Source organism: Antechinus flavipes, chromosome 5 (genome assembly GCF_016432865.1).
Source record: "Antechinus flavipes isolate AdamAnt ecotype Samford, QLD, Australia chromosome 5, AdamAnt_v2, whole genome shotgun sequence".
NCBI lineage: Eukaryota > Metazoa > Chordata > Mammalia > Dasyuromorphia > Dasyuridae > Antechinus > Antechinus flavipes.
Window position 1 is genome coordinate 280,046,486 of NC_067402.1, and position 24,669 is coordinate 280,071,154.

The 24,669-nt window shown below is 45.6% G+C and overlaps 1 protein-coding gene across 2 annotated transcripts in view; it reads left to right on the forward strand.

The window, feature by feature from the left end:
• Window positions 1-24,669, forward strand: part of RIC8B (RIC8 guanine nucleotide exchange factor B) — an 88,044-nt gene that overhangs the window by 17,316 nt on the left and 46,059 nt on the right. For both annotated transcript variants that reach the window (XM_051961479.1, XM_051961478.1), the window contains exon 3: window positions 19,096-19,704. In XM_051961479.1, coding sequence (XP_051817439.1) covers window positions 19,096-19,704 — 609 coding nt within the window. The remainder of the gene's footprint in view (window positions 1-19,095; window positions 19,705-24,669) is intronic.

Consider the following 24,669-nt stretch of genomic DNA (forward strand, 5'->3'; position numbering starts at 1 on the left):
CTGAAGCAGAAGCGTACCCGGTTGTTTTCTGCGGCTGCAGCAGCTAGCCTGCTTAAGTATTCAGTTTGTATTCATCATAATTACACTGGTTATCGTGCTGTCATATTGCTCTGTCATTGTTCTAAAGCATCTTTCCTTCTAAGTGGCTTCTAATTTTTTCATCAGCCAGGCCTCCTCTCCCCCTGCTGTAGTGCAGGTCGTAGAGTAGAAAGCCCAGATCCAGGCTTGGGAGACCGGGTCAGGCCCGACACCTGCGTGACCTTGGACGCTCATGCCAGCTCTCTGAGCCTCCTGGTCTGTAAGTGGGCCCGCTTACCTCCTCCTTTCTCAGGGCTTGTGTCGGGATGCAGGGAGGTGACCGAGGGGGAGCCGCTTGTACCGCCGGGGTCGGCGGTTCTTGGTCCCCAGCACATCCCCCAGGATTCAGAGGGCTCCTGCAGGAGGTGCGGCCTCTTCTCCAGCGATCTCCCACTGACCCAGCCCAGAGACGAGTTATCCGGGAGACGGCCAGGAGGTTCTCTCCAGAGCAGCGCCTTTCATCACCGGAGAAGCTTTCTTCAGTGTGGCAGAGGAGGGAGGGCGACTTTGGTGATTCACATAGGGGAAGCCGGGTTTGGTTGTTTTCCTGGGATTTGCCGCTCTCTTCAGCGCCCCTGTACTTTTCACACGGTGGCGGGTGCCTCTTCATTTTCTGACAGGATTTCGGGCTTGCAAGCTAACCACCTGGTTATCTCCCACAATGACCTGTCCTTTTTCTTAAACCCTCGTGTCCAGAGACTTAATTCCCTGGCTTGGGATGACTTTGTGTCATGGATGGGCCCAGAGGGAAGCGCGATGCTATCCTCAGCCCCCCGCTCTGTCCTCAGAAGGCCCACGTTGCTTTGCTGTGACATCTGCTTAAATGCCAGTGCTTCGGGAATCTCAGAGGCCCAGGCTGACTTTTTAAATAGAATATTCATGTAGAGTAATTGGATTGATCTGGAGAGTTCAGGGAATCCAGGCAGGTTCCGGTTTTAGACATCAAAGCTTTTCAGCCTTTTGATGCAGAGCAGAAAGAGAAGCTCAGATGCCAGACGGAGTGACGCAGATGATCTGTTCTCCAATGGAAGGGATGGAGGAAGCTGTTCAATAAATTATCAGGGGAAGAAGTCCCAAGGTCGGATTTTAATTCTCCCTGCAGGGACACAGTGTGTGGTCTCTAAGACCCGAGGATGCTGAATCCTTGAATCAGACTGATGATTCTTTGAAGATTTCCCCCCTTCCCCAGTTAAGGTCAGGTATCTTTTTTCCTATAATTGGTTCAGCTTTTTTTTTTTTTTTAATCAACTTTGAAAATATATCCTCCTAACAAAAAGAATTTCAACATTTTCAGAACTCTTTGCAAGTTATCAGGAACCTCATAAGAAATGTATAATTGTTCAGACAAATTACCACCCTCATATACAATTTGAGAAGGACAGGAAATAGAGCTACCACTATGTAGTATGTCGACAGGTGTGAGATAGAAGAAGTGCTGAGCAGTTATTGGGAATACACAGAAACACAGTTAGGATCAGTACCTGTGACCTCAGCTGCCTAAAGGCCAATGTATAGAGTAATATGGGGAATATAAACTTGGGATTTTCATACAAAGAGGCAAATCTACAGTTTCATAGGAATTGTTGAGATATGGACTCATGGCTTAAATAAAATCATGGGAGGGTTTTCTTTGTTCAGTAGAAGCAGAACTAATGAAGGGAACAGAGAGTCATATTGAATGAAGGTGCAAAGGAGAGATTCATACTGAATGGGGTACACAGAAGAGAGACCTACTGAATGGTACACGCTGTCACAGAAATCCACAGACCCAAGGGTGGAAGCACAGTGTTAAGCTTTAGGGCAGGGGTCTTCAAACGTTTTAAATAGGGGGCCAATTCACTGTCCCTCAGACTGTTGAAGGGCCGGACTATAGTAAAAATGAAAACTTTGTTTTGTGGGCCTTTAAATAAAGAAACTTCATAATGGGTGAGGGGGATAATCGTCCTCAGCTGCCACATCTGGCCCAGGCCGTAATTTGAGGACCCTGGCTTTAGGGTATAATCATCTGTATTTTCTAGCCCATTGGTCAGAGGGAAGATATAGATGCTGTTTTCTCAATACAAAGTGTGGATTATGGAACTGTTACATAATAGTAACACAAAAATTTTCAGCTGCCTGGATATCTGGTAGAAGTCTGATTTTCTCAAGCAGAGCATCTGATAAATTCTTGATATGTCTCATAGAATGTTTCATAGTAAGTAAGTAATATCAGCTGTCTTTTAAATTTAATAATTAAGAGTAATAATTATTGACTAAATTATGAATTCATTTGGTAATTACTAATTAAATGAATAATGATCAAAGAGCGAGACATATTAATTAGGGTTTAATTTTTACCAACAGGAAAAACCTAGTTAATGTTGTAGGAATGACAGGAGTTTTGAAATTTTTATAGAAATACAGAAAATGTCTATCTTGTCATGAATTTTTTTTTTTTTTGTCACGAATTTGTAATAAATAGCATAGAGAAATTTCAGTTGTAGGCAGAAGTGTACCTAGACTTGAGAAAAGATTTCCACAGCTTCAGAAGAAAGGTCATAAAGTGACCTGCAGGGTCATATTTAGGAAAAATATTGAAGATGGGTGAGAAGCATGAAAGTATTTCTAACTAGTAGTAAATAGACTTGATAGGCAAAATTGGTGTTTTCCCCAAGAAATTAATGTGACTTTAGTGGGAGCTTTTTTGAGGTCAAATTGTCAAAAAATATGGATGAGAGATGAAAGGATGAATACAGAAAAGTAGTCCAGGATCTGTAAGAATATTGTAAGGCTAAGGCCTGGGGAAGCTGGATCTTGTTTCAAAAAAGAAAAGAAAAGAAAAAGGTGAGGGGGGAAGGGGACAGCTACAAAAAGGACTTTTAAATGCTATGCTTAGTGCAAGATGATCCACAAAGGAAGAAGAGGGCCATTGTTTGGGGGAAGTGATGTCATGTTGAAGAGGACCGAGCTGGCTGAGCAATCAGATTGTTTACCTTCTGTCTTCAACTTCAAAAAGAACTGGGTAGAGCAAACAGCATTAAGAGGGGCTTAAAGGCTCAGCCAGGTGAGGAGATCCCTTCTCCCCCTTGAGCTTAAGTGCCCTGAAGACAGCCCCCCTCCCCCCACCTCCCTAAGGATGCTCAAGCGACTTGTGGTCACGGAAGCTCTGTGGGGGAGTTGTCAGAGATCAGATGGACCCATGTTCCAAGAGCAAGACTGCCAGGGTGGTGAAGGGCCTTCAGTTTATGGCACAGGCCAAAAGATTGTCTCTTTTTTGTTGTTATTCAGAACGAGAGACAAAAATGGAGAGATGGTGGAGGAAGAGAGACAGAGAGATGGGGAAAGAGGAAGAAGAAAAGGCGGGGAAGAGAAAGCGATAAGAGAGGAGAGCAGAGGGAGAGAGAAAGACACATAGACAGATGGGGAGAGGGAGAGAAAGGCAGGAGGAGAGAGACAGAGGAATGAGGGAGAGAGAGACAAATAGAGACAGAAATTGGGAGAGAGAGAAGGAGAGTTAGATGAAAAAACAAAAAACCCAGATCATGCTGTATGAGAACTAGGTGAAGGAATCAGGGCTGCTAAGATAGGAGCCCTCATGTGTTTCAAAGGAATTTACTTGTTTCCAGAACCAGACGTGTTGAGTGAGTGTTGAGCAGAGAGGCAGACTTCAGCCTGATTTCAGGAAATCCTTGGTCATTAGAGCCGCCCCACAGTGCACTGCTGCTTCCCCCAAACCAGGGTCCTTTGGGTCAAGGCTGGATGCCCACCTGGGGATGCCATGGGTTTGTCCGCTCAGACAGTGCTGTCCGGCCTCAGAAACCTCTTCCTGCTTTTTGGTTTGTGATTCTGTGATTCCAAAGGAGGCTAAAAGTGGATTCTGGAACGTGATGACCAGTGAGCACGCTGCTTCTCACTAGCAAAATCCCCAAGCAGATTATCAAACCGTTTCCTCAGAAAACAAATCCAGTTACTAGAGCCCAGAAAAGACTTACAAAGAAATCATACCAAGTTAACCTCATTTCCTTTTTAAATAGGATTAATAGATTATAGAGAAGCAAGCGGTATAATGGAGAGAAAGCTGACCTCAGAATCTGGGGATTTGGGTTCAAGTTAACCTCTAACTCATCTAGGCTGGGTGATTCTGGGCAAATCCCTTATCCTTTCAATGTCCTGGGATACTCCCTAAGACTGCAAGTTGCAGAAAGAGTGGTGATCTGTACTGGTAAAGGGGATTCCTTTACTGGGAGTTCCCTAAACAGATGAGATTATATGGCTAAAACAAATCTAAACTCGAAACTTAAAATGAGGTGATTCAAGGCAATTCCAATAGACTTGGAGACTCCAATAGAGCCATCCATATCCAGAGAACTATGGAGACTGAGTGTAGATCAAAGCAGAATACTTTTACATTTTTTGTTATTGTTTTCATTTATTTGCTTGTTTTTTTTTTTTTTTTCTTATAGTTTTTTCCCCCTTTTTGGTCTGATTTTCCTCATGCAGTATAACATGGAAATAATGTTTAAAAGAATTGCATATGTTTAACCTATAATGGATTACTTGCTGTCTAGGAGAGGAAGGAGGAAGAAAAATTTAGAAGCTTTAGCAAGGGTGAATGTTGAAAACTATTTTTGTATATATCTTGAAATTTTTAAATATTTTTATTAAATATTATTTAATTTAATAAATATTAAATAAAAATATGAATATTTTTAAAACAAGTTAAGATTGGTACATTCTTCCAGTGTCAAAGTCATGTTACACTTGGATTTAAGAAATTTATTTGATACAAGCTTTCATAAAATCCTTATGGATAAAAATTAAGAAATCAGAATGTATGGTTTATCAAACTGTTGGTTTGATGGGCAGTTGGACAACTTTACCCAAAGAAGCTAATGGATGGGTGCCATTCTGAAGGGCGCTCTCAGGTGGCTACCCCACGGTTTGGCCTTTGGCCCTTTGGCATTGAATGTTTTTATCAGTGAATGGGATGAAAACAGAACATTAGGTGACACAAAACTCCCAGGGCTGACTAATACATCCAACGTTAGTCAGGATTCAAAGAGATTTTGCTGGATTGGAACGATGGGCCAGGTTCCCGAGAAATTGATTATTGATAAATATCAAATTTTGAATTTTTTTTTAACACCAACTGCCATGTACAAGTTGGGGATTGACTGTTGAATCAAGTTCCTTTTTTTTTGGCTTTTTTCATGTTTATTGAAATTCATTTTGAAAATGTTTGGAATGGTTTTGTTAATTCCAAGTTCAGTTCTGGTTTGGGGAGTGGACCTCAGCTGGTTAAAAAGCTAATATGGAGGGCTAACTTCCCCCTGATAGATCCTGGCTGGGGGAACCTGAACAAGTCACCCTTCTTTTTTGAGCCCCAAGCAACTCCCCGAGGGTGTCAGTGGTGGAGTGGAAGCTTGTCCCTTGCTTCACTTTGTAGAACTTCCGGGACGTCACTGGCCTTGGGAAGTGCCGGGAGAGCTCTCTCATGGTCCGTGCTTGGACCTTTTGTTGCACTTTCCCCTAGCCTCCAGGTCAGAGGTGTGAGAGCAGCCCACAGAACTGTGCTGCCCGGCCTGGCCAGACCAGCTCTGCAGGACGGGGGCTCCTTGGAGATCCGGCTTCTCTCCAGAGGGGGAGGCCCAGGATGTGTCGGATGTCCGGGGGAAGCCTTCCAGGAGGACTCGGAGATGTTTTTGTAATGGTTCACAGCGATAATCCATCACAGTTTTATGTAGCATTTTAAGATGTACAAAGTACTTCCCAGTCACACTTGAGATAAGCAGTGCAGATATTATTCTCTGTTTATATATTTTTAATGAGCATTGCTTTATGGATCTTGTTGGGAGACAGACAGCAAAACAAAATGGAAAAACCATGGGAGAGAAACAGAAAAAAGAAGTGAGTTAGCATGTGTTTATTTACCTTCAGTCTCCATAGCTCTTTTTCTGCATGCAGATGGCATTTTCTATCCAAAGTCTATTGGGATTGCCTTGGATCCCTATTTATTTTTATTATTACTTTTGTTTTTCCTGAGACAATTGGGGCTAAGTGACTTGCTCAGAGTCCCACAGCCAGGAAGTGCTAAATGTCTGAGGCCAGATTAGAACTCGGGTCCTCCTGACTTCAGGGTTGATGCTCTGTCCCCTATGGCTGCCTAACTGCCCCTATTATTACTTTTGCATTATTATTCCTTATTATTGTGGTCAGATAGAGTGACATATCCAAAGTGAGGTGTGTGCCAGGGGGGAAGGAACTTTGTAGGGGCCATCGGGCTCCTTGCAGACCAGGAAGCTGAGGCCCAGGGAAATGAAGAGCTTGGCCAGGGCCCACGGGCCGTATAGCCAGTGGGAGCAGGCGGGTCCAGAGCCCTCCATCTGGTGTTTTCCCCCCGACATGCCCGGTTTGGCTGCTTAGGGCCCCCCCAGCTCTTACGGCCATCTCAGTCCCATACACTCTGCAGTTTACTGCTTCCGAATCCTGTTCTCAACCCCCATCATCCCCTGCAGAAACAAAAAACGATGTGGCTGCTCCTGACGGAAGGGCCCTTCGTGTCTCCGGACACGGGGCTTCGGCACTGGCAGGGCAGCCGGGAGATGGGCGCCTGCCTTAAACCCGATAACGTCACGGCCTGTGCGACTTCAAATAAGTGATTCCCCTTTCTGGGTCTTCTTTCCTCCCGTGTGAATAAGGAAGTCAGACTGCAAGAAGTTCTTAACTTAATGTCCATGAACTTGGTTTGCTCATTTTCTTAATGTAATTCATTTGGACCCAGGACCTCTTTACCCCATCACCAAGAAATAAGATCAAGTAAAAAGCACACGACAGAGAACAAAAGAAAACCTGTAGGAAGCAAGGAGAAGCTGGACAGCTGGGAAACAGCATATAGGATTTATTATCTAGGTTTTTTTGAAACAAATCCTTACTCATGTTCTGCTATGAACGTGAAATGTTTTTTCCTTACTTGAAGTTTTTTCTTTATTTGTTTTGTGTTTGAGTTTAAAATAAATTTTAATATTAGTAATATAATAACAAAAATAGCATAGATTTGGTTCCTTTTGCAAATCTTTGTCTGTAAAAACATGGTTCTGATGTGGAGTTCGTAGGCTTCACCAGTGACCAGAGGGGCCCAGGACGTAAGAAAGGGGACAAAACCCTGACCGAGATGGCCGCTGGCATCTTTTCTGCTGGTTCTAGATGGAGAGGTCAAGGACGAGGATCTGGGTGGGGTGAGGGACCTCCCGGTGTGGGGCAGAGGGAACCCTTCACCAGTGCAGAGCAGTCCCTTGTTAGTAATCTTGGATCTCTGAAAGCTTCAGTCTGAGTTAGAGGGGCCCTCGGAGCCAGGGCGGCCCCCCTCAGAAGTCCAGGTGCTTCTGGCTATTTTGCAGCCGAGGATAGCCGAGGCAGGAGCAGCTGAGCTGGGGAAGAAGCGGGGTGGGGGGAGACCAAAGAGACCTGCCCATTTCTAAGAAAGGGGAACAAGAGCTGAGGGATGTTTCTGTGTATGAGTCTGTGTATGCACGAGTGTGTGTGTTTATTTTCTAATTCATTTCCATGTAAGCTGCATATCTCCCATCTGTTTAAGGGGCACTTGTTGATGCAACATGTCTTTCAATTTCTAATTTAAGAGAGAGCTCACACAAACTTTATGATAAAAAAGGATTGCTGTTCTCTCCATCTCTTTCTTGTCCTTTTTCTTCTCTCCTTCTCTTGCTCTCCCTCCCTTCTCTCTGTCTCCTGGAGAGGACCCAAATCTTGTCTTATGATGGAGACAAATGATTCCTAGAACAGAATAAGGAGGAACAGGTGGTTAGCACTGTGACCGCAAGAGGAAGAAAACCCCCAAACTGAGCCTTTCGGGAGACAGGAAGTAAAGATGGCATCCCCAACAATGGGCTGGGAGATTGGGATACAGTGAGATTTGGGGGCATTTTTTAAAAAGATGTGGACTTTTGAATTGCTTCCCATCTCTCTCTCTCCCCATTTCTTCCCACACTCCCCCCTGTTTTTCTCTGTGTCTCTCTGTCTTTGTCTCTCTTCCTGGTCTCTCTCCCACCTCCCAGTCTCTGTCTCTTTCTCTTCCCTCTTCCCCCTCCCATTTTTCTATCTGTCTCTTGGTCTCTGTCTCCCCTCCAGTCTGTCTTTCCCCTCCATCTCTCCTTGTCTGTCTTTCTCTTTCTGTCCCCCCATTCCCTCCCATTTCTCTGTCCATCTCTCTGTCTCTTTCTCTGCCCCCCATCTCTCTCCCTTTCCCACTCTCCCCTGCTCTCATGTTCTTGCTCTCTCCTGGGCAGGGCCCTCGAAGGTGAGGTTCCCCACAGGCTTCTGTGACATGTTCTGGGCCCTTCCCTAACTTTCTCTGGACCTGGTGTTCGGGTTCCTGTGCTGGCAGAAGCCCCTGCTTCTGGGCTGTTGCCCCTGACACTCGGCCCATCCTTGTTCCTCTTGCCTTTGCTCTCGGCCTTGTCTCGGCGTAGTGACCACTAAACAGATTTGGGCCCCTCAGAGGAGGGGTCAAACCCCTGCAGCAAAGCAGACCTGCGGCCTGGCTGTAACCTGGAAGGCTGCAGAGGCTGGCGGCCATGGTGGGCATTTTCTGAGGGCTCGGCCGTTGTGGGACCTTCAGGAAGCATCGGTCTCCAGCCGTCTTTTTGAGCATGAGACCCTTTGCCCCACTTTACACGGGTGCCTGCCCAACACGCAATAACGAGTCAGCTCCTCATTCCCTTCCCCGTTTCACAGAGAAGGAAGCTGAGGGAGGGGAAGTACCAGAGGCCGCACAACTAGTTCTCCAAACATGGGCCTTCCTGACTCCAGCCCCAGCAGCTGCGGGGCTGGGACGTTTCCATCCTCGGGGGGCGTCACAAGCTCCTTGAGCCAGAGGCACTTGGGTCTTCTCTCTCCCGGGCCAGGCGCCTGGTTGGGGCTCGGTGCTGAATGGTTGTGACCACGTGTCCTTGCTGGGCCCCATGTTGTCTCTGCCCCGAGTGCGAAAAGAGCAGACTTCTCTCCCAGGCGTGGGTAAAGCCGGCCTCCTCCCTGGCCTCCTTGGGCCGGTTCCCTTTCCTCGGCCACTGGGGGAGGGTCCCTCTGACCTGTCGTCCTTTACAGCCGTCTCTTAGGACCACTGAGACTCGGCGGCACGAGGGGAGGGAAAGAGCCCCAGCTAGTTAAAAGGGAACACCTGTGATCCAGAACATAAAGCTGGACAATAAGGCCGTTCAGATCGTTTGAATAAGGAAATAGGCCGTCCGCACGTTGTGTTTGGCAGAGGGCTGTCCATCTGCCGGGCTATGGACCTCCTGGAAACCGCGTTACTGCACTGTGGATCTCATGAGCGCTCCAGTTACCGGGTGGTGGGAGAGTCTGATGGGTTTCCTGACGTGACCCATCACCCAGAAGCGTCTAGAGAGGTTGTGGGCTCCCACCACGTTCTGAGGACTTCCTTCAGTCAGTGGGCTCAGGTTGCGACCTTTCCAGACGCCCACAGCTCTCCTCTTTAAGCCCCCAAATTCTTCATCGTTCTGAACTTTTTGAATCTTTCCTTTGCTCTCAAGCAGAGTCTTCCCCTTTGCTATTGCAAAGAACGGCAATTCCATGTGCTCTCTAACAGCAGAAATCTACCTTCTGCGCCTGAGGGGGTTGTTTTTGGGAATGAGTGGAAACGTGTTTGTTTGGTGCTCGCTGTGTGTTAGTACTGGCCAAGCCCTGGAAGTGCAAACATAAAGCCAGGGGACTCCTTACCCTCCAGCAGGAGAAGACGGCGTCCGCGGGTGGCCAGGGAGGAAAGAGCTCCGGCCCAGGAAGTCACCGGGCAGCCTGTGACCACAGCCGGGGGAGGGGGAGGCCTGAGCACGATAATGTCTCCGAGACCAATCTGTGCTCCACGGGTCCTCAGACCGCACTCCCAGGGACGTTGTTGCTGGAAGCGAGCTTGGGGAAGGACCTCCTGACCCACCCAGCCTTGGGAAACCCAGGGTCGTCTCTCCATCAATAAAGCGTCTGAGGAGCCTTTTAGCCAAGGTTTGAACATACAGAGATCATCTGGGGTCATCTCTAGTTGTCGCAATCTGTGTCCGGCCCTGGCCCCGGACGGCTCTGGGGGAGGAAAAAAAGCTTTCCCAATTGAGAGCCAGAGTCAACAACAAGGTCTTTCCAGGTGTAAGGTTTTTGTGGGATTTGGGATGAACATGAAAGTAGAGAAACAGAACAAACAAAAAAGAAAAGAACCTATTTGTACAAAAGTATTTCCAGCAGATCTTTGTGGTGGCAAAGAAATAGGAATTTGGAAATCCCCCACCAACGGGGAATGGCTGAACAAGTTGTTGTGTATGATTGTGATGGAATACTAGTGTACTGTGAGAAATGACCAGCAGGATGCTCTCAGAAAGACCCGGTGAGACTTACATGAACTGATGCAAAGCGAAGTGAGCATTGTATACAGTAACAGCAACATGGTGCAGTGAGCAACTGTGAATGACTAGCTATTCTCAGCAAGACAGAGATCCAAGACAATTCTGAAAGACTTAGGAAAATGCTCTGCATTTTCAGAGAAAGAACTGATAGAGTCTGAATACAAATCAAAGTGTTCTTTTTTAAAAAAATTGTCTGTTTTCTTTTATAACTTGACTATTATGTAAATGTTTTCTATGACTGCACGTAACTTTTTTCATGACTGTTTTGCATCACAGCTTATAACCTATATCAAATTGCTTGCCTTCTCAATGAGGAAGGGAAGGAGATAATTTAGAACTCAAAAGTTTTAAAAAAAAAAAGGAATGTAAAAAAAGTGCTTTTATATATAATTGGGAAAGAATAAATTTCCATATGCATGCAAAGATAGTTTTCAACATTCACCTCTTCAAAACCTTGTGTTCCATATTTTTCTCCTTCTTTCCCTACCTTCTCCCTCCCTAAGACAATATAGGATAAATATGTGCAGTTCTAAACATATTTCCAGTATTCATGCTGGGTAAAAACGAGAAAAAATCAGATCAAAAGAGAAAAATAAACCAACCAAACAAACAATAATAACAAAAGGTACAAATACTATGCTTTGATCCACATTCAGTCTCCATTCCTCTCTCTGTATCCAGATGGATCTCTCCATCACAAATGTGTCGGGATTGGCCCGAATCATTTCATTGTTGAAAAGAGCCAAGTTGGTCATTTCATAATTTTGTTACTGTCTACCATGTTGTCTTGGTTCTGCTCACTTTCGCTTCATATAAGTCTGTCCAGGCTTTTCTGAAATCAGCCTGCTCATCACAAAAGAATAAATTATTAAATAAATAAGAAAGGAGAAAAAATATTCCATGGTCCTGGACTCCCGTGCAGATCCAAGGCATCAGAACAGCTTCTGAATCCACAGTCATTAATGTACTGGATGGGCCCAGTTACTGAGAAGAGGGAGAAGGACCTGAAGGAAAACCATGCTTCTTGGAATGAACTACTGTGTTTTCTGAAGCCCCTCCACCCTCCAGAGCCACATGGTACAGTTGGTTAGAATTGTGTGTAAATTTGGGCTGCTCAAGAAGCTTTTTTTCCCCCTTCTTTTACTGATAACTGAGATCATAGAATAAGTCCCCTTTAGCTAGATGTCATTGTGCTTTTTGTAACAGAGAGGTGGTGTGGTAGAGCACAAAGAAAGCTAGCCTTGGAGTGGCCCGGGTTCAAATTCTGCGACCACAGTGTATTTACTCTGCCTTGCAGAACCTGTTTCCCTTCTGTTTGATGAGGAGAACAAGTCCTGTAGAATCTTTCTAAGTAGGCTTGTTATGAGACTCAAATGAAACAGTGTCTATAAAGCTCTTAGCTGATATTTAGACAGGCAGTGCTTCATTTGCAATCACAAATTGCATCCTATTCTTTCTTTTTTCAGTAAACAGACTTTTTTTTTCTCCTCCTGCCTCTAGTCTCCACTGGAAAAAAGAAAAACAAAGTTCGTAAATGTAAGGAGTCAAGCAAAAATAAACTCCCACAATGTGGGAATAATAAATGCCCTCCATGGGTGTCCGTCTTCCCCCTGAAGCCTTCTCCTCTCTGTCTGGAAGTGGGGGGCTGGTTATCTCTCCAGTGTTCTAGGATCAGGACCACTCACTGTATTCACAGAGATCTCAAGTCTCTTGTTGCCTGTCTTTGCAACATTATTATTTTAGAAATTATGCTCCTGGTTCTGCTCACTTCCTTTGCATCAGGTCATACAGGTCTTCCCAGGTTTCTCCGAAAGTGTTGCTTTCGTCATTCCTGAGAATACAATCAATCGTAGATCTCCTACTCATCCAGCCATTCCCCACTCAACTGCTGCACCTATTGCTTTTCTAAAGCCCTTGAATCGAGTCCTACCACTTAAGGAAGGTAGCACTTAGGGGCAGATAAGGACACCGAGGCATAAATCACTTAAGTCATTTAATTTTCTCTACTTCTCCTGCGTTCTTTTTATAAAACAGCCTGCCCCTGTAACAGAACCTTTTAGAAATCAGCCCTGTAGTTTCTTCTTAATTTCTGATTTAGGGAAATTTCTATCTGTAATGTATAGGTTTTGAAATCTGCTTTTTTTTTTTTTTTTTTTTTTAATAAACATAGATGCTGTCATTGCAGTCTTAGGGAGACATGCATTGGGCTTAATTTCTCTGATTATTGAGATGGAATTTCCCATCTACCCATGCTTTGTTTAGTGACCTTATGATGAAACAGCTGGAGTTAGGCTCAGGGGCTTTTGCTGTGAAACCAATCTCTAATCAATATGATTAATATCTAATTAGTATCAATGATCAAATCAATAAGTTGGCTTTAGTACCATGAAAGACTCTGTAGAGTAGTGGTTAGGGGCCTGGATTTGAAACCAGAATTTGAGTACAAATCATACTTCAGACACTTAGGAGGTGTGTGATTCTGGGCAGGATGATTTCTTCCCCCAGGCCCTAAATTTCCTCATCTTTAAAATGAGGGGCTCACATTTGCTGTTAAAAAAAAATGGCAGTCAAGATTAGAACTGGAGGTTCTTTTTACCGCCCAACACAGTGGGCAGGGCCTTGAGAGAGGGTCCAACCCCCAAAGGTTTTTGACATCCTCAGCCTGTCCTGTCTGAGCAGGGATACTTGGCTAGAATAGTAGTAGAGAGGGCACAGAGAACAGGCCAGAGCTCGCTTTCATTGAGTTTCTCACCCAAGGAGGGCAACGGAGGAGATTCCCAAGACTCTGCCCAATCCCCCTGAGCCTGAGCTCCCTCTTAAAAGTGAGGGGGCTGTTCAGTCGGCATCCATGGGCCCTTCCAGCTCAGAAGCTCTCGTAGGGAGATTCCAAGGAGTGTCCAGTAATGGTCCGATTCACTCGCAATTTCAGCCTTTTTAAGCAAAGTAACTTCCTCCATATGCAAAACCCAATTTTCAGTGTATTTTTAGAAAACAAATGGCCACACCGTATTTGACTCAGGGTGAGGCATTTGCCTGTCATGTGGGCTCTCTTACTGTGCAGCCTTGGTTTCCCAGGACTAGCCAAGTCTGCCGCTAGTGATGTGATCCTTCGGATACCTGGGACTCCCTCTCGCCCTTGGGACTCCCCCGGCCTCTTTGCTCCATCGCCAGGGGTTCTCTGGGACCCTTTGCCTGTCACTGTTTGCTCCCACATATAATGAAAGTGCACCTTCCTCCAAAACATCCCTGGACGAAAGGAAAGGGCACTGGTCTGAGGCATTGAGACACTCAGGGGCTAGGCTGAGCTCTGTTATTGGGTGACATTGAGCAAGTCATTTCACCCCCTTGGACCTCAGTTTCCTAGTCAGTAAGTGTACAGGTTGGACTAAACCAACAAACAGTTCTCCAGATGTGGTTCAAGGACCGTGAGGTCCTTCCAGGGTCGAAACATGTTTTAATTTTTAATCCAGTAAAATGAAGTATAACCCACTCAAACAGAAGCTCTTCTGGGAGGAGAATTGCAGGATCATAAAGTTTGAGAACTACTAATCTAGAATTAAACTTTAAGAACCATTAAGATTCCACTGGGTCAAGTTCCTTCTGTGTTCTATATTCCAAACTGATAACCAGCTAAGAATTCCTGCCCAGTTGCTAATGGGAAATTAGCAGGAGTCTCCACCCCTCCCTTCCTTTTAGTTCAAGGACATATGTGCACTTTAACTTTGTTTTCCTCAAGAAAGAAGCCTTCTGGGCTGTGTTGGCCAATCAGTGGTGACTCAAATGGGGGATTTTCGGATGTGTGTCTGGGAGGGAATGGAAGGACTTGACTCTAGAACTATTGCTTCTTTTCATTTTTTTTTTTTTTTAGATTTTCTTTTTAAACAAATGTTTTTATATAGGAATGTGTCATTAGTAGTCTCAATCTGAGAATTTCTTCATTTTCAACTCATCAAACATTTCTGGCACTTTATAGTATTTTATTTTAATCAATTACATATAACTATCGTTTTCAGAAATCATTTTTGTAAGATTTTTGAGTTTCAGATTTTTCTTCCTTCCTTTCCTCCGCTTTCCCCACTTGCGCTCTAAGCGATCTGATATGGGTTATACATGTGCAGTCATGTTCAGCATATTCCACATCAGTCATGTTATAAAAGAAGAATCAGAACAAAAGGGAAAAATGAAAAAAACAAAACCAAAACCAAAGACTAACCCTAAATGCTTCACTCTACATTCAGTTGCCATTCTTTCTCTGGATGCAGATGACATTTTCTCTCCTAAATCCATTGGAATTGGCTTAGATCACTGTATTGCTGAGAAGAGCTAAGTCTATCGCAGTTGATCATTTTACAGTGTGGTTGTTACTGTGTACAATGTTCTCCTGGTTCTGCTCATTCACTCAGCATCAGTTCATGTAAGTTTTTCTAGGCTTTTCTGAACTCAGCCTGACTATCGTTTTCTTACAGAACAATAATATTCCATTACACTCACATTTAGCTCTTCCCCACCTGATGGGCAGCCGCTCAGTTTCCAGTTCCTTGCCACCGCAAAGGGCGGCCACAAACCTTTTTGCGCGTGTGGGTCCTTTCCCCTTTTTTTTTTGATTTCTTTGGGATACAGACCCAGCCGTTTGATAGCCTTTTGGACATAGTTCCAAACTGTTGTAGAGAATGGTTGGATCAGTTCCCGACTCCACTGACAATTCAGTCAATATTTTTAAAGCCTGTGTGTTTATAAGACATTGGGCCGGGTTCATGGGGCTGGGAGGAAATGAATACAAAGAATTCCTAAAGTCCCCATCTCTTCCTCCCACCCGCCTTGGCCCATAAGCTTTGGGCAGCTCCTTGAAGTCAAGGACATCTTTTTTGTTTCTGTGCCTGGCACATGGTAGAGGCTTAATCAATGCTGGCTGATTGAAGCTATTTGGAGAAGATATAGAGGGAGACCCGACTCTCTTCATTGAAATGATATTTTGGGATTAGCAAGTGTATGTTGTAGTTTTACGGTGCAAATACTGCACTTGTTAATAATATTGATTTCTGATTACTCTATGGAAAAGTCTCCCAATCCCCTTCCCATGCTGAGCGAGGGTGGGTAAGCCTTTGGGGAGCAGTCACATCACTCCCAAGTCCCTCGCTCTGGTCTTATGGAAAGGGCCACAGGTTCAGTCTCTGCTTCTATCAGAATTGTACGATCTTCGGCACTTGGTATCCTCCGGGGGCCTCGGTTTCTCATCTGTATAATGAGAGTTAGGTGAGCTTTGTCTAAATTGCTTGCTCACTAATTTATGGTAAAACATCATAGGACATTACCTCGTGCCATTCTCGTGGTCCTCTGCGGTTGGTGACGCCAGCGTTGGGGCGCGTTTCGCAGAGGGCACAGCAGAGGCAAGTGACTCGGGCAGGAGCAGACAGCGAGCGGCCCGGCCTCTGTCCAGGCCCTTTCTTCCTTAACCGGGGGTGTGCTGCCTGGGCCCACTGGGGATCGCTGATCATCTTCTGCACCAGAAAGGTCCGCTCGAGATTCCCTCTTCAGCCCAGGTTTTGTTGGGCACCCAGCGATCTCGCCCAACTCCCTCAACTTTCTGAGCCGCATCAGTGAGGAGCTAGAAGCAAACGGGAGGCCGCCGAGGGCCTGAGCCGCATTGGTATGCTGCTGGGGTAGGCTCACTTCTCAGAGTGACCGCAGCCAGTCCCCGTGGATTGTCATGCAGATGAGCGCCGAGAGCCAGGGGCAGCTGCCTCCGCTGGCTTCTCTCTGCAGCAGAGCCCACCTTCCTTCCCCCTCCCAGTCCCCACATCCTCACCCCTCAGCTCCCCCTCCTCCTGCTTGATCAAGAACAAGGTTGGTGTAGGTTTGCTGCACAATTTATCAGTGGTTCTATATTGTCTCTGTCTCATGTGGGTGAGCGCTGGTCTTCCCTTCTCCCCCCAAACTCCTGGGTTGGAAAATTTGGACATGGAGTAGAGCTGGATTTCTGGACATCAGGCCCTCTAGCTGGGCGATTCTGGGCAAGTCTCCTAAGTTGTTTGCCTCAGTTTGTTCAGTGGTGAAATGGGGGTGATAATAACAGCAACCTACCTCACCAGGTTATTATGGGGTTTGGTTGAACTTATGGGGACAGTGGGATGGTGCAGTGATAGAACATCAGCTCCGAAGTCAGGAGGCCCTGAGTTCAAATGTGGCCTCTGACCCTTAACACTAGCTGTGTGACTCTGGGTGAGTCACTTAACCCTAGTTACCTCAGGAAAAAAAAAAAGTAAAATAAAGTGCAAGCCTTAGCAAACCGAGGCAGTCGGAGTTTAAGCGCCTTGCCAGGGTTGCATTCAGCTCTTCCTGACTCCTAGCCCCCAAGCTGTGCGTCCCTAGCTGCATCACAAGCTGAGGCACACATCACAAGATATGATGGTTTAGAAGTCTGACCTCTGTCTACCCTTCCATTGGAACATGCTCCTGAGGCCAGAATTCCCATCTGGTTCTGGTTCATCAGGTTTCCTGGGTCTCTTGCAGAGGAGAGAGCTCTAGGCCCGGAGTCAGGGAGCCCCGAGTTCAAATTTGGCCTCAGACACTTTTTAGCTGTGTGTTTAGCTTCTGCCTGCCTCAATTTCCTCATCTGTAAATTGAGGATTACAGCATGTATCTGAGAGGAACAAATGAGGTAATAGTTGTAAAGTCTTAGCACAGAATCATAAACATGAGTTGATGATGATGATACTGTTTAGGTTTGGGGAAAATAAGGCTTCTGTCTGATGGGGACTCTCCAGGGGGCCAGCAGAAAGTAGCTCTTTTTTACTGAAAGGCCAGGAGCCTCAGTGGACCTTAAGGGCACAAATGAAACATTTTTTGAAAAGGTCTTCTCTCATTTTTTCCCTCTTGGAATTCCTCGCTGGAAGATGCCAACCTGTGGGGTTCCGAAGTCGAACACTTTGCTAAGTTCTGTGAGGTTGTGGGTTAAAGGAAGAGCGGTGTTAGCGGCTGCTGGCACACGGCCCTCCCCTGCCTTTGGTTGCTGGGTGACCTCTGAGCAGGAGCTCTGAGGCGGGGCTGGCCTTTGGCCGGCACTTTTGGGGAGTCCTGAGACTCCGGGATCTCTCCCTTGTAAAAGGGCTGCCGTCCTGCCTTTGCCACTTGGTCTGATCTGCCTTTCTTCGGGGCTCTGGCAACAAAGGGGAGAAAGAGAATGTCGCGTCTGCAAATTTTTTTTAACTTGGAGAAGAAAGAGGTAATAGATGGGCTGTTACGTATACGGAGTTTCATTTCCTCTTACGTAAATCTGTTCAGTAATAAATAGTAGTGTGCACACCTTTTTAACGATGATGCTTTTCCACTGTACCAGAGGAAAGGGCTATATGTGAATAGGGCAGCTGGGTGGCGCTACAGTGGATAAAGCACCAACCCTGGAGGCAGGAGGATCTGAGTTCAACTGTGACCTCGGACACTTGGTGCTGGCTGTATGACCTGGACAGTCCCTATCCCTGCCTCCACTTGTGCTTCTCTCTCTGTCTCTCTCTCTCTGTCTCTCTGTCTCTCTGTCTGTCTCTCTCTCTCTCTCTCTCTGTCTCTCTCTTTCTTTTTTTCTCTCTCTCTCTCTCTCTCTCTCTTTCTCTCTCTCTTTCTCTTTCTCTCGCTCTCTCTCTCTCTCTCTCTGTCTCTTTCTCTCTCTGTCTCTCTCTCTGTCTCTCTTTCTCTCTCTCTCTGTTTCTTCTTTCTCTGTCTCTGTCTCTCCCTCTCTTTGTCTCTGTCTCTCCACAACACATCCTCCTCCCCCCCCCACATGCCAAAAGTACACCACAGATTTTTTTTAATGCTTCTCATATCAGAGACCCTCACAATCTGTGTCACCCGGTGAGCCCTGGACTTCTCCTTTGTAGGAATGGGGGGCTTGGAGGATAGGGCCTCTTGGGGCTCCTGCAGCCCTTGATTCTAGAAATGTCTTCAGGTGGCCAAGAATAATCCTGTTTCCTGAGCTAATACTTTGAATATTGACTCTGGAATGAGAGGATCCAGGTTCAAATCCCCAGTTTGATGCTGACTGACTCTGACTTCCATGGGCCTTGATTTCCTTCTCCGTAAAAAGAAGTTGACTTAGGTTCCTTTCAGCTCTGGTCTTAGGAAGCTTTGTCTCCATGTAGATATATTCAACCTAACTTCTTACTGGCCCATGGAAACATGGCGCAAGATGAGACAAAATTACAAAGTGAAGTTACTTATGACAACAGTGTTATAAGTGGGTGATGAGCCACAGGAGGCCTCCCGTGGTAAGGTTGGCATTGATCATAATGCGGGAATGGCTGTGTTGTGAAAAGGGGTTGGTTGGTTCAGTGGGCTGTGTAGAGAAATTTTTGATTTATCCCTAAAGACATGTCCATCTTCCCCAGGGAGGCTTGGGAGAAAAGCGGGGACCCTATGCTTTATAGCTATGGATAATTTTCCTTCTTGGGTTAAAATCAAGAGAAATGGGTCTGAAGTAAATGGAAGCGAGTCTGTGAGCGGGGTACTTTGACAATGAGAGCCCTTGGCTGTGGCCACTAACTTCAGCAAGTTAAAGTTACGTTTCAGAACCCTTTGTCTGAATTCTGGTTTCATTTTTGTTTCCTCTCGCTTGATTTTTCAGAAACTTTGTGAAGGGGTCTTCAAGGTCCTGGAGAAGGACATCCCGACGTCCTGCCAAGTCACCTGCCTGGAAGTCCTCCGCATCCTTTCCCGAGACAAGAAGGTTCTGGTTCCCGTCACCACCAAGGAGAACATGCAGATCCTGATGCGGCTGGCTAAGCTGGATGATTCGGAGGCCTCCCTGGAGGAGGTGGCCCACTTCCCAGTCATCGTGGAGTCGCTGAAATGCCTGTGCAACATAGTGTTCAACAGCCAGATGGCCCAGAAGCTCAGCCTGGAGCTCAATCTGGCCGCCATGCTGTGCAACTTGCTGCGCAAGTGTAAGGACCAGCAGGTCATCAGCGACATTAAGTGCTTCGACCTGCGGCTGCTCTTCCTCCTGTCCCTCCTGCACACCGACATCAGGTCCCAGCTCCGGTACGAGCTGCAGGGGCTGCCCCTGCTCACCCAGGCCCTGGAGAGCGCCTTCAGCATCAAGTGGACTGATGAGTACGAGGCGGCCATCGACCACAACGGGCCGCCCCTGTCCCCGCAGGAGACGGATTGTGCCATCGAGGCGCTCAAGGCCCTCTTCAACGTCACGGTGGACAGCTGGAACGTCCACAGTGAGGTAGGCCGCTGGGAGGCGGGGGGCGGGAGGCTCGGGGGCCGGCTTTGGCCCCGTGGGTGTTCCAAGAGCCACTCACTCAGTGAGCTGCACCGTGCGGCTTGTCTTATTGCTTTGCCCCCCAGCGTGCTTTTTCCCCCTTTAAAAATAGTTTGTCTCTTGAATCTCTTGAAAAAAGTGATTTAATTAGAGGCTGAAAATCCCATCAACCTGAGGATTCAGTTATGAAGTGATGAGGGTATATTGTCTTAAAAAAAATAAATAAAAAGCCAAAGCACCTACGAGTGTGGAAGAAGAGCCTCCGCCAAACTATGGGCGAGCCACAGAAGCTTGACCAGTTGGGCAGGGAGCTGGGACGGCCAGGTTGGCAGCAGCCTGTTCTGGAGCGAGGACCGGAGGCAGGGAGGCCAGTTGGGAGGCTGGTGCAGCAAAGGAGGTCAGGATTGATGAGAACTGGAATTATTAAGGTGGCCGAGATGGAGCTTTCACGAGACTCCAGCACTAGGAGGAAAGAGCACGATTCACCTTGGGGTTCATTTCATCTGAGTGTAAGGGAAAGCTCTCTACTGTGCTCCTTTGGGCAGTCCCAAGGTGGGGTGGCTGCTGCAGGAAGTCCTCCTCCCTGGTCCTCAAACGTGGGAATTCACGGTTGTTGCTGAGCTCGCTTCTGGGACTTCTGAGAGCGTTCTTTTCAGACTTGTGATTTTTATCTGCAGAAGAGCTGATGTAGATTATACATTATATATATATTATTCCAGTCTCTCCAGTCTCTTGTGATCGTATCCTGTTAGTTATCTTGCAGGGTGACCTGGACTGGCTGGCCACTGGTCTGTGATTCATAGCCACGAGTCAGGAGCGTGATCGAACCTGATTCCACTCGGCTTTAGCCCCTTTCCACCATAAGCCAAGGAACCCTTCTCGTGTTCTCAGATCCCACCAGCCCAGGCTGACATTTCAGAATGGACGCTGTGCGGTGTCCCAGACGCTGTATGTGATCCCTGGAAGACATTGCCAAGCAGTCGGCTCTGCTTAAGTGGCTTGTCGTGTTATTGTTGTACTGTTATATTCCTTAGCAAAGAATTCTGTTATGTAATTACATTAATATTATATTCCCCTGTAAGTATTAGACTCTTCTTCAGTCAGTCATTTCTTAAACCCTCTCTAGCCCCATTTCCCCTTGTCCCCCAGTCCCTGGAGCCAGGCCCTGTGCATCTTGGCTTAAATGGCCTGGGTCAGTTTATCCACAGCTCCGTATCGGCTCTTCTCACCCAGAGTTTGAGAGTCGTGCTCACGATTAAGGGGCTGCGTCTGCCCGGAGGCGACTTTTGAAAGGAGCAGCTCAGCTCGGGAGGGTCTCAGAGTAGGTGAATGGCTGAGTTTTGAAGCACATTTGCATTTTGCAGCCACATACTTGAGGCGCTTCCCAGCAGCTGTGGGGATGGCCGTGGCACGGCCGTGGCGACTGGCCTTGGCTGGGAGGAGTTCAGACACTGAGGAGCATTTGCAGTATTGAGTGTCCATGTGTATTCGGGGCTTGCTGCCGTTATTCTCCTTGTGCATCATTGATCTTGGGATTGTGATTATTGTCATTGGCTCCTTTGCAGTCACGCAGTGCCCCCTGGGACCGCTGTTGTAGCCTGGCATGCAAAGCAGGAAGGGCCCTGTGGTTTGCCAGGACACACAGGTGCATCCTAGAGGCGTGCTAGGGCCCGTGTGGCCCGCGACCGAGAGCCATCGAGAACCTGAGAGAAGTGTCGGGTGGAACTGGCCCTGGTCTGAAACAGAGAGGCTCCTAAAGCCCTAGGAGGTGAATGATTTGTCCGGGGCCCCCCACCCAGAATGTGTCAGAGGTGGGTCTTGAACCCGTGATTTTAAGGTCAGTTCTATCCATTACTCTCTAGCTGATGCAGAGGCAGGTGTTTGTTCTGCATCTGCTCTGTGCCGGACACTGAGGATGGAAGGGCAAAGAACAAAGTGATCCCTCTTCACAAGAAGCTTCCACTTTAATGGGGAGACTAATGCTTACGTAAGGAAATCCAGCCTAAACACAAATGATTAAATACCCACATGTAGGAGGTAGTTTAATAAACCTGAGGTAGTTTGAGAGGAAGGGTGCTGGTATTTAGGGGTCAGGAACAGCCTCATTCAGAAGATTCGGCTCTTGGTTATTTTTGTTTTTGTTTTTGTTTTTTGTGACTTGTGTTTTGTTTTTGAGATAGATGCTACTTTTATTCTCATTTTATAGTTTCATTTTGTTTTGTTTTTCAATTAAAGCTTTTTATTTTCAAAACATACGCTTAGACAATCCCTCAGCATTAACCCTTGCAAAACCCTGTGCTCCAAATTCTCCTCTCCTTCCCCCCCACTCCCTCCTCTAGATGGCAAATAATCCAATACATGTTAAACATGTTAAAATATAGGTTAAATTCAATATATGTACACATATTTATATAATTCTCTTGCTGAACAAGAAAAATCAGATCAAAAAGGAAAAAAAAACAAAAACAAAATGCAAGCAAACAACAGAAAGAGTGAAAATGTTGTGTTGTGATCCACGCTTAGTTCCCACAGACCTCTCTCTGGCTATAGATGTCAGCTCTTGTTTGGACCCATGCTCATCTTCTGTAGGATCATTGAAAGTATCTCTGTACGACTCCAGTAGCCAACAGGAAGAGGGGATTGTAACAGACCTTAGGCTGTGCCACATTTCTTCTTTCATTTTATCTATTCCAAAACACTGTTCTTAAATTTTTATGAATCTGTTATATCTGACTGATTATAGACAACAGTCTGTGATGATGGTTTGGTTCTAATACAATTTATTGGTTGGTTTATTGTTTTATTGATAACTCCAGCTGGTGTTTCGAGGTGTAAGTTTTTATAATGGGGATTTTAAAAATGTCAGCCCATGAAATATAGTGATCCCCTGATGTACAAGTCTAACTACCCAGCCAACTTTTCATAAGTATTCAGTAGGTTCTAAATTTTTCACAATATTTTCTCAAATTTTCATCGTCTGTAGCGATGAGTGGTACTGTTTACACTGTTTCCTTGCATAATTTACATTAAAGCATGTATATGGGGAAATTTGTAATTTCCTGTACAGTGCTTGCTTTCTTCTATGGAGCTATTGATAAAGTTCCCAAAAAATTTGAAAAATCAATCATGGAGTCTGGGCTTCTTGAGTTTACCCCTTCTGTAGCCTATAATGACTGTGCTTTGGTCCTAAATTGCTGTCTGTTTCCATAGACAGACCTGTTTGATTCAGCCATTTATCCAAAGTTTCTTTGTCACCATAGTATTGGCTGAGTCTGTGCAGCTGTCACCCACAGGCTTTTTAATACCAATCTTGGATCTTGGTTGTTTCACAGACCGTATTGAGATGAAATCACTGTAGTTACATTTGACGAATCCAGTGATGTAAACCTGTTATCATCCTTTGTTGTTGCCTTGTGAAAGGGTAAATGCTTGTTCCAAAAGTATTTTTGTATTTTTTTAACCTCCTAATTGTGGACTTTTGTTCTCCTCTGAAGAATTTCCAACAGGTAACATATTTGGTATTATTGACTTATTCTGAGAGTCCTTTCTTCTTTTGGTATCAGAACTCAAAGGAGCTCATCTTACTCCATTAATATCTTTCAGTCTTTTTTTTGCTGAGGCAATTGGGGTTAAGTGACTTGCCCACAGTCACACAGGTAGGACTTGTTAAGTGTCGGAGACCAGATTTGAACTCGGGTCCTTCTGACTTCTGGACCAGTGTGCTATCCACCGTGCCATCTCGCTGCCCCATTTTCCTCTTTTTTAGAAGTAGTAATACCAATCTTCTTTATAGCTGCCTTAGAGTGGTGTATATTTTGTTAATATTATGAGTTTTTGTTATGATGCATTCTAGTTCCATCTTAAAATTCCAAAGATTTCCATTAAGACTGATAATACATAGATATGAGTTGCTTTTACCTGTGTTCATTTTACTCTGCTTTGATTTCAGGATGCCAGTAAGTCTCTTAACATGTTCAGTCACTCTCTTTTTGATAGTTTTATTCTTGATTAGTTCTGCCTGAAAAAGACCCGAGTATTTTGTAGCTATCACCTACATCCATTGGTTCACTGTGATCTCCAGATTCGAGACTTCGGTCTCTTCTCTTTCCTTGAAATAAATTTGTACTTATCAATTCCAAATGACATTTTGCTATCATTAGAAAGAAATTTCAGAAGGGACAAGAGCCATTTAATCTGTTTTGGGTAGAACCACATATATACATCATATGGTTAATACAATGTTCTGGCTCAACTCCTTCCATTTGGAAGCCATATTAAGTTCCTTTATATTAGTTGTTCTTGACATTATCGCGTTGGCGGATGTGTTTTAAATGGGGAATGGCACGTGGTTTGCGCATGGCAGTCTGACAGAGATTGTCCCGATGCATCGTGGGGGTTCTGAAGAAGACCTTTCACCAAGTAGGAGTGGAAGCCCTGGAGGGGAGGGAGGGAGAGCTAGAACACCAGGTTCTGGGTGCAAGAAGAGGAAAAGGCAGGTGTACCCAGTAGTAGCATGGCAGTTTGATTTGTGTGAGAGTGTCTAGATGTGGTGAACTTGACTCAGGTGGGAGCAGAGACAGCGGCTTCTTGAGATTACTCTATTTTATTGTAACTCATCTTCTAGTTGGGTTCCTATGATCAAATTCTAAAGGGGTTTTTGGGGAATTCCATTTTAAGAATCCCTTTTTCTTTTTCAAAATCATTTAAAACTTCCTCTCTTTTTGCATCTCTTTCATTATTAGATACAATTGCTAGGGATTTCATTGGAAAAGAGTTTCAGGGACCTGAAATTCTTCAACTTTTTCTCCTTTGTATTTTTGAGTCTCCTCCATTTCATCTCTAATCTTTCTGAGGACTGCAGTTCATTTTTGTGATCGCACTGGTCACAAGACAGTACTGTGGGACTGGGAGGTGAGAGCCTTTGACACT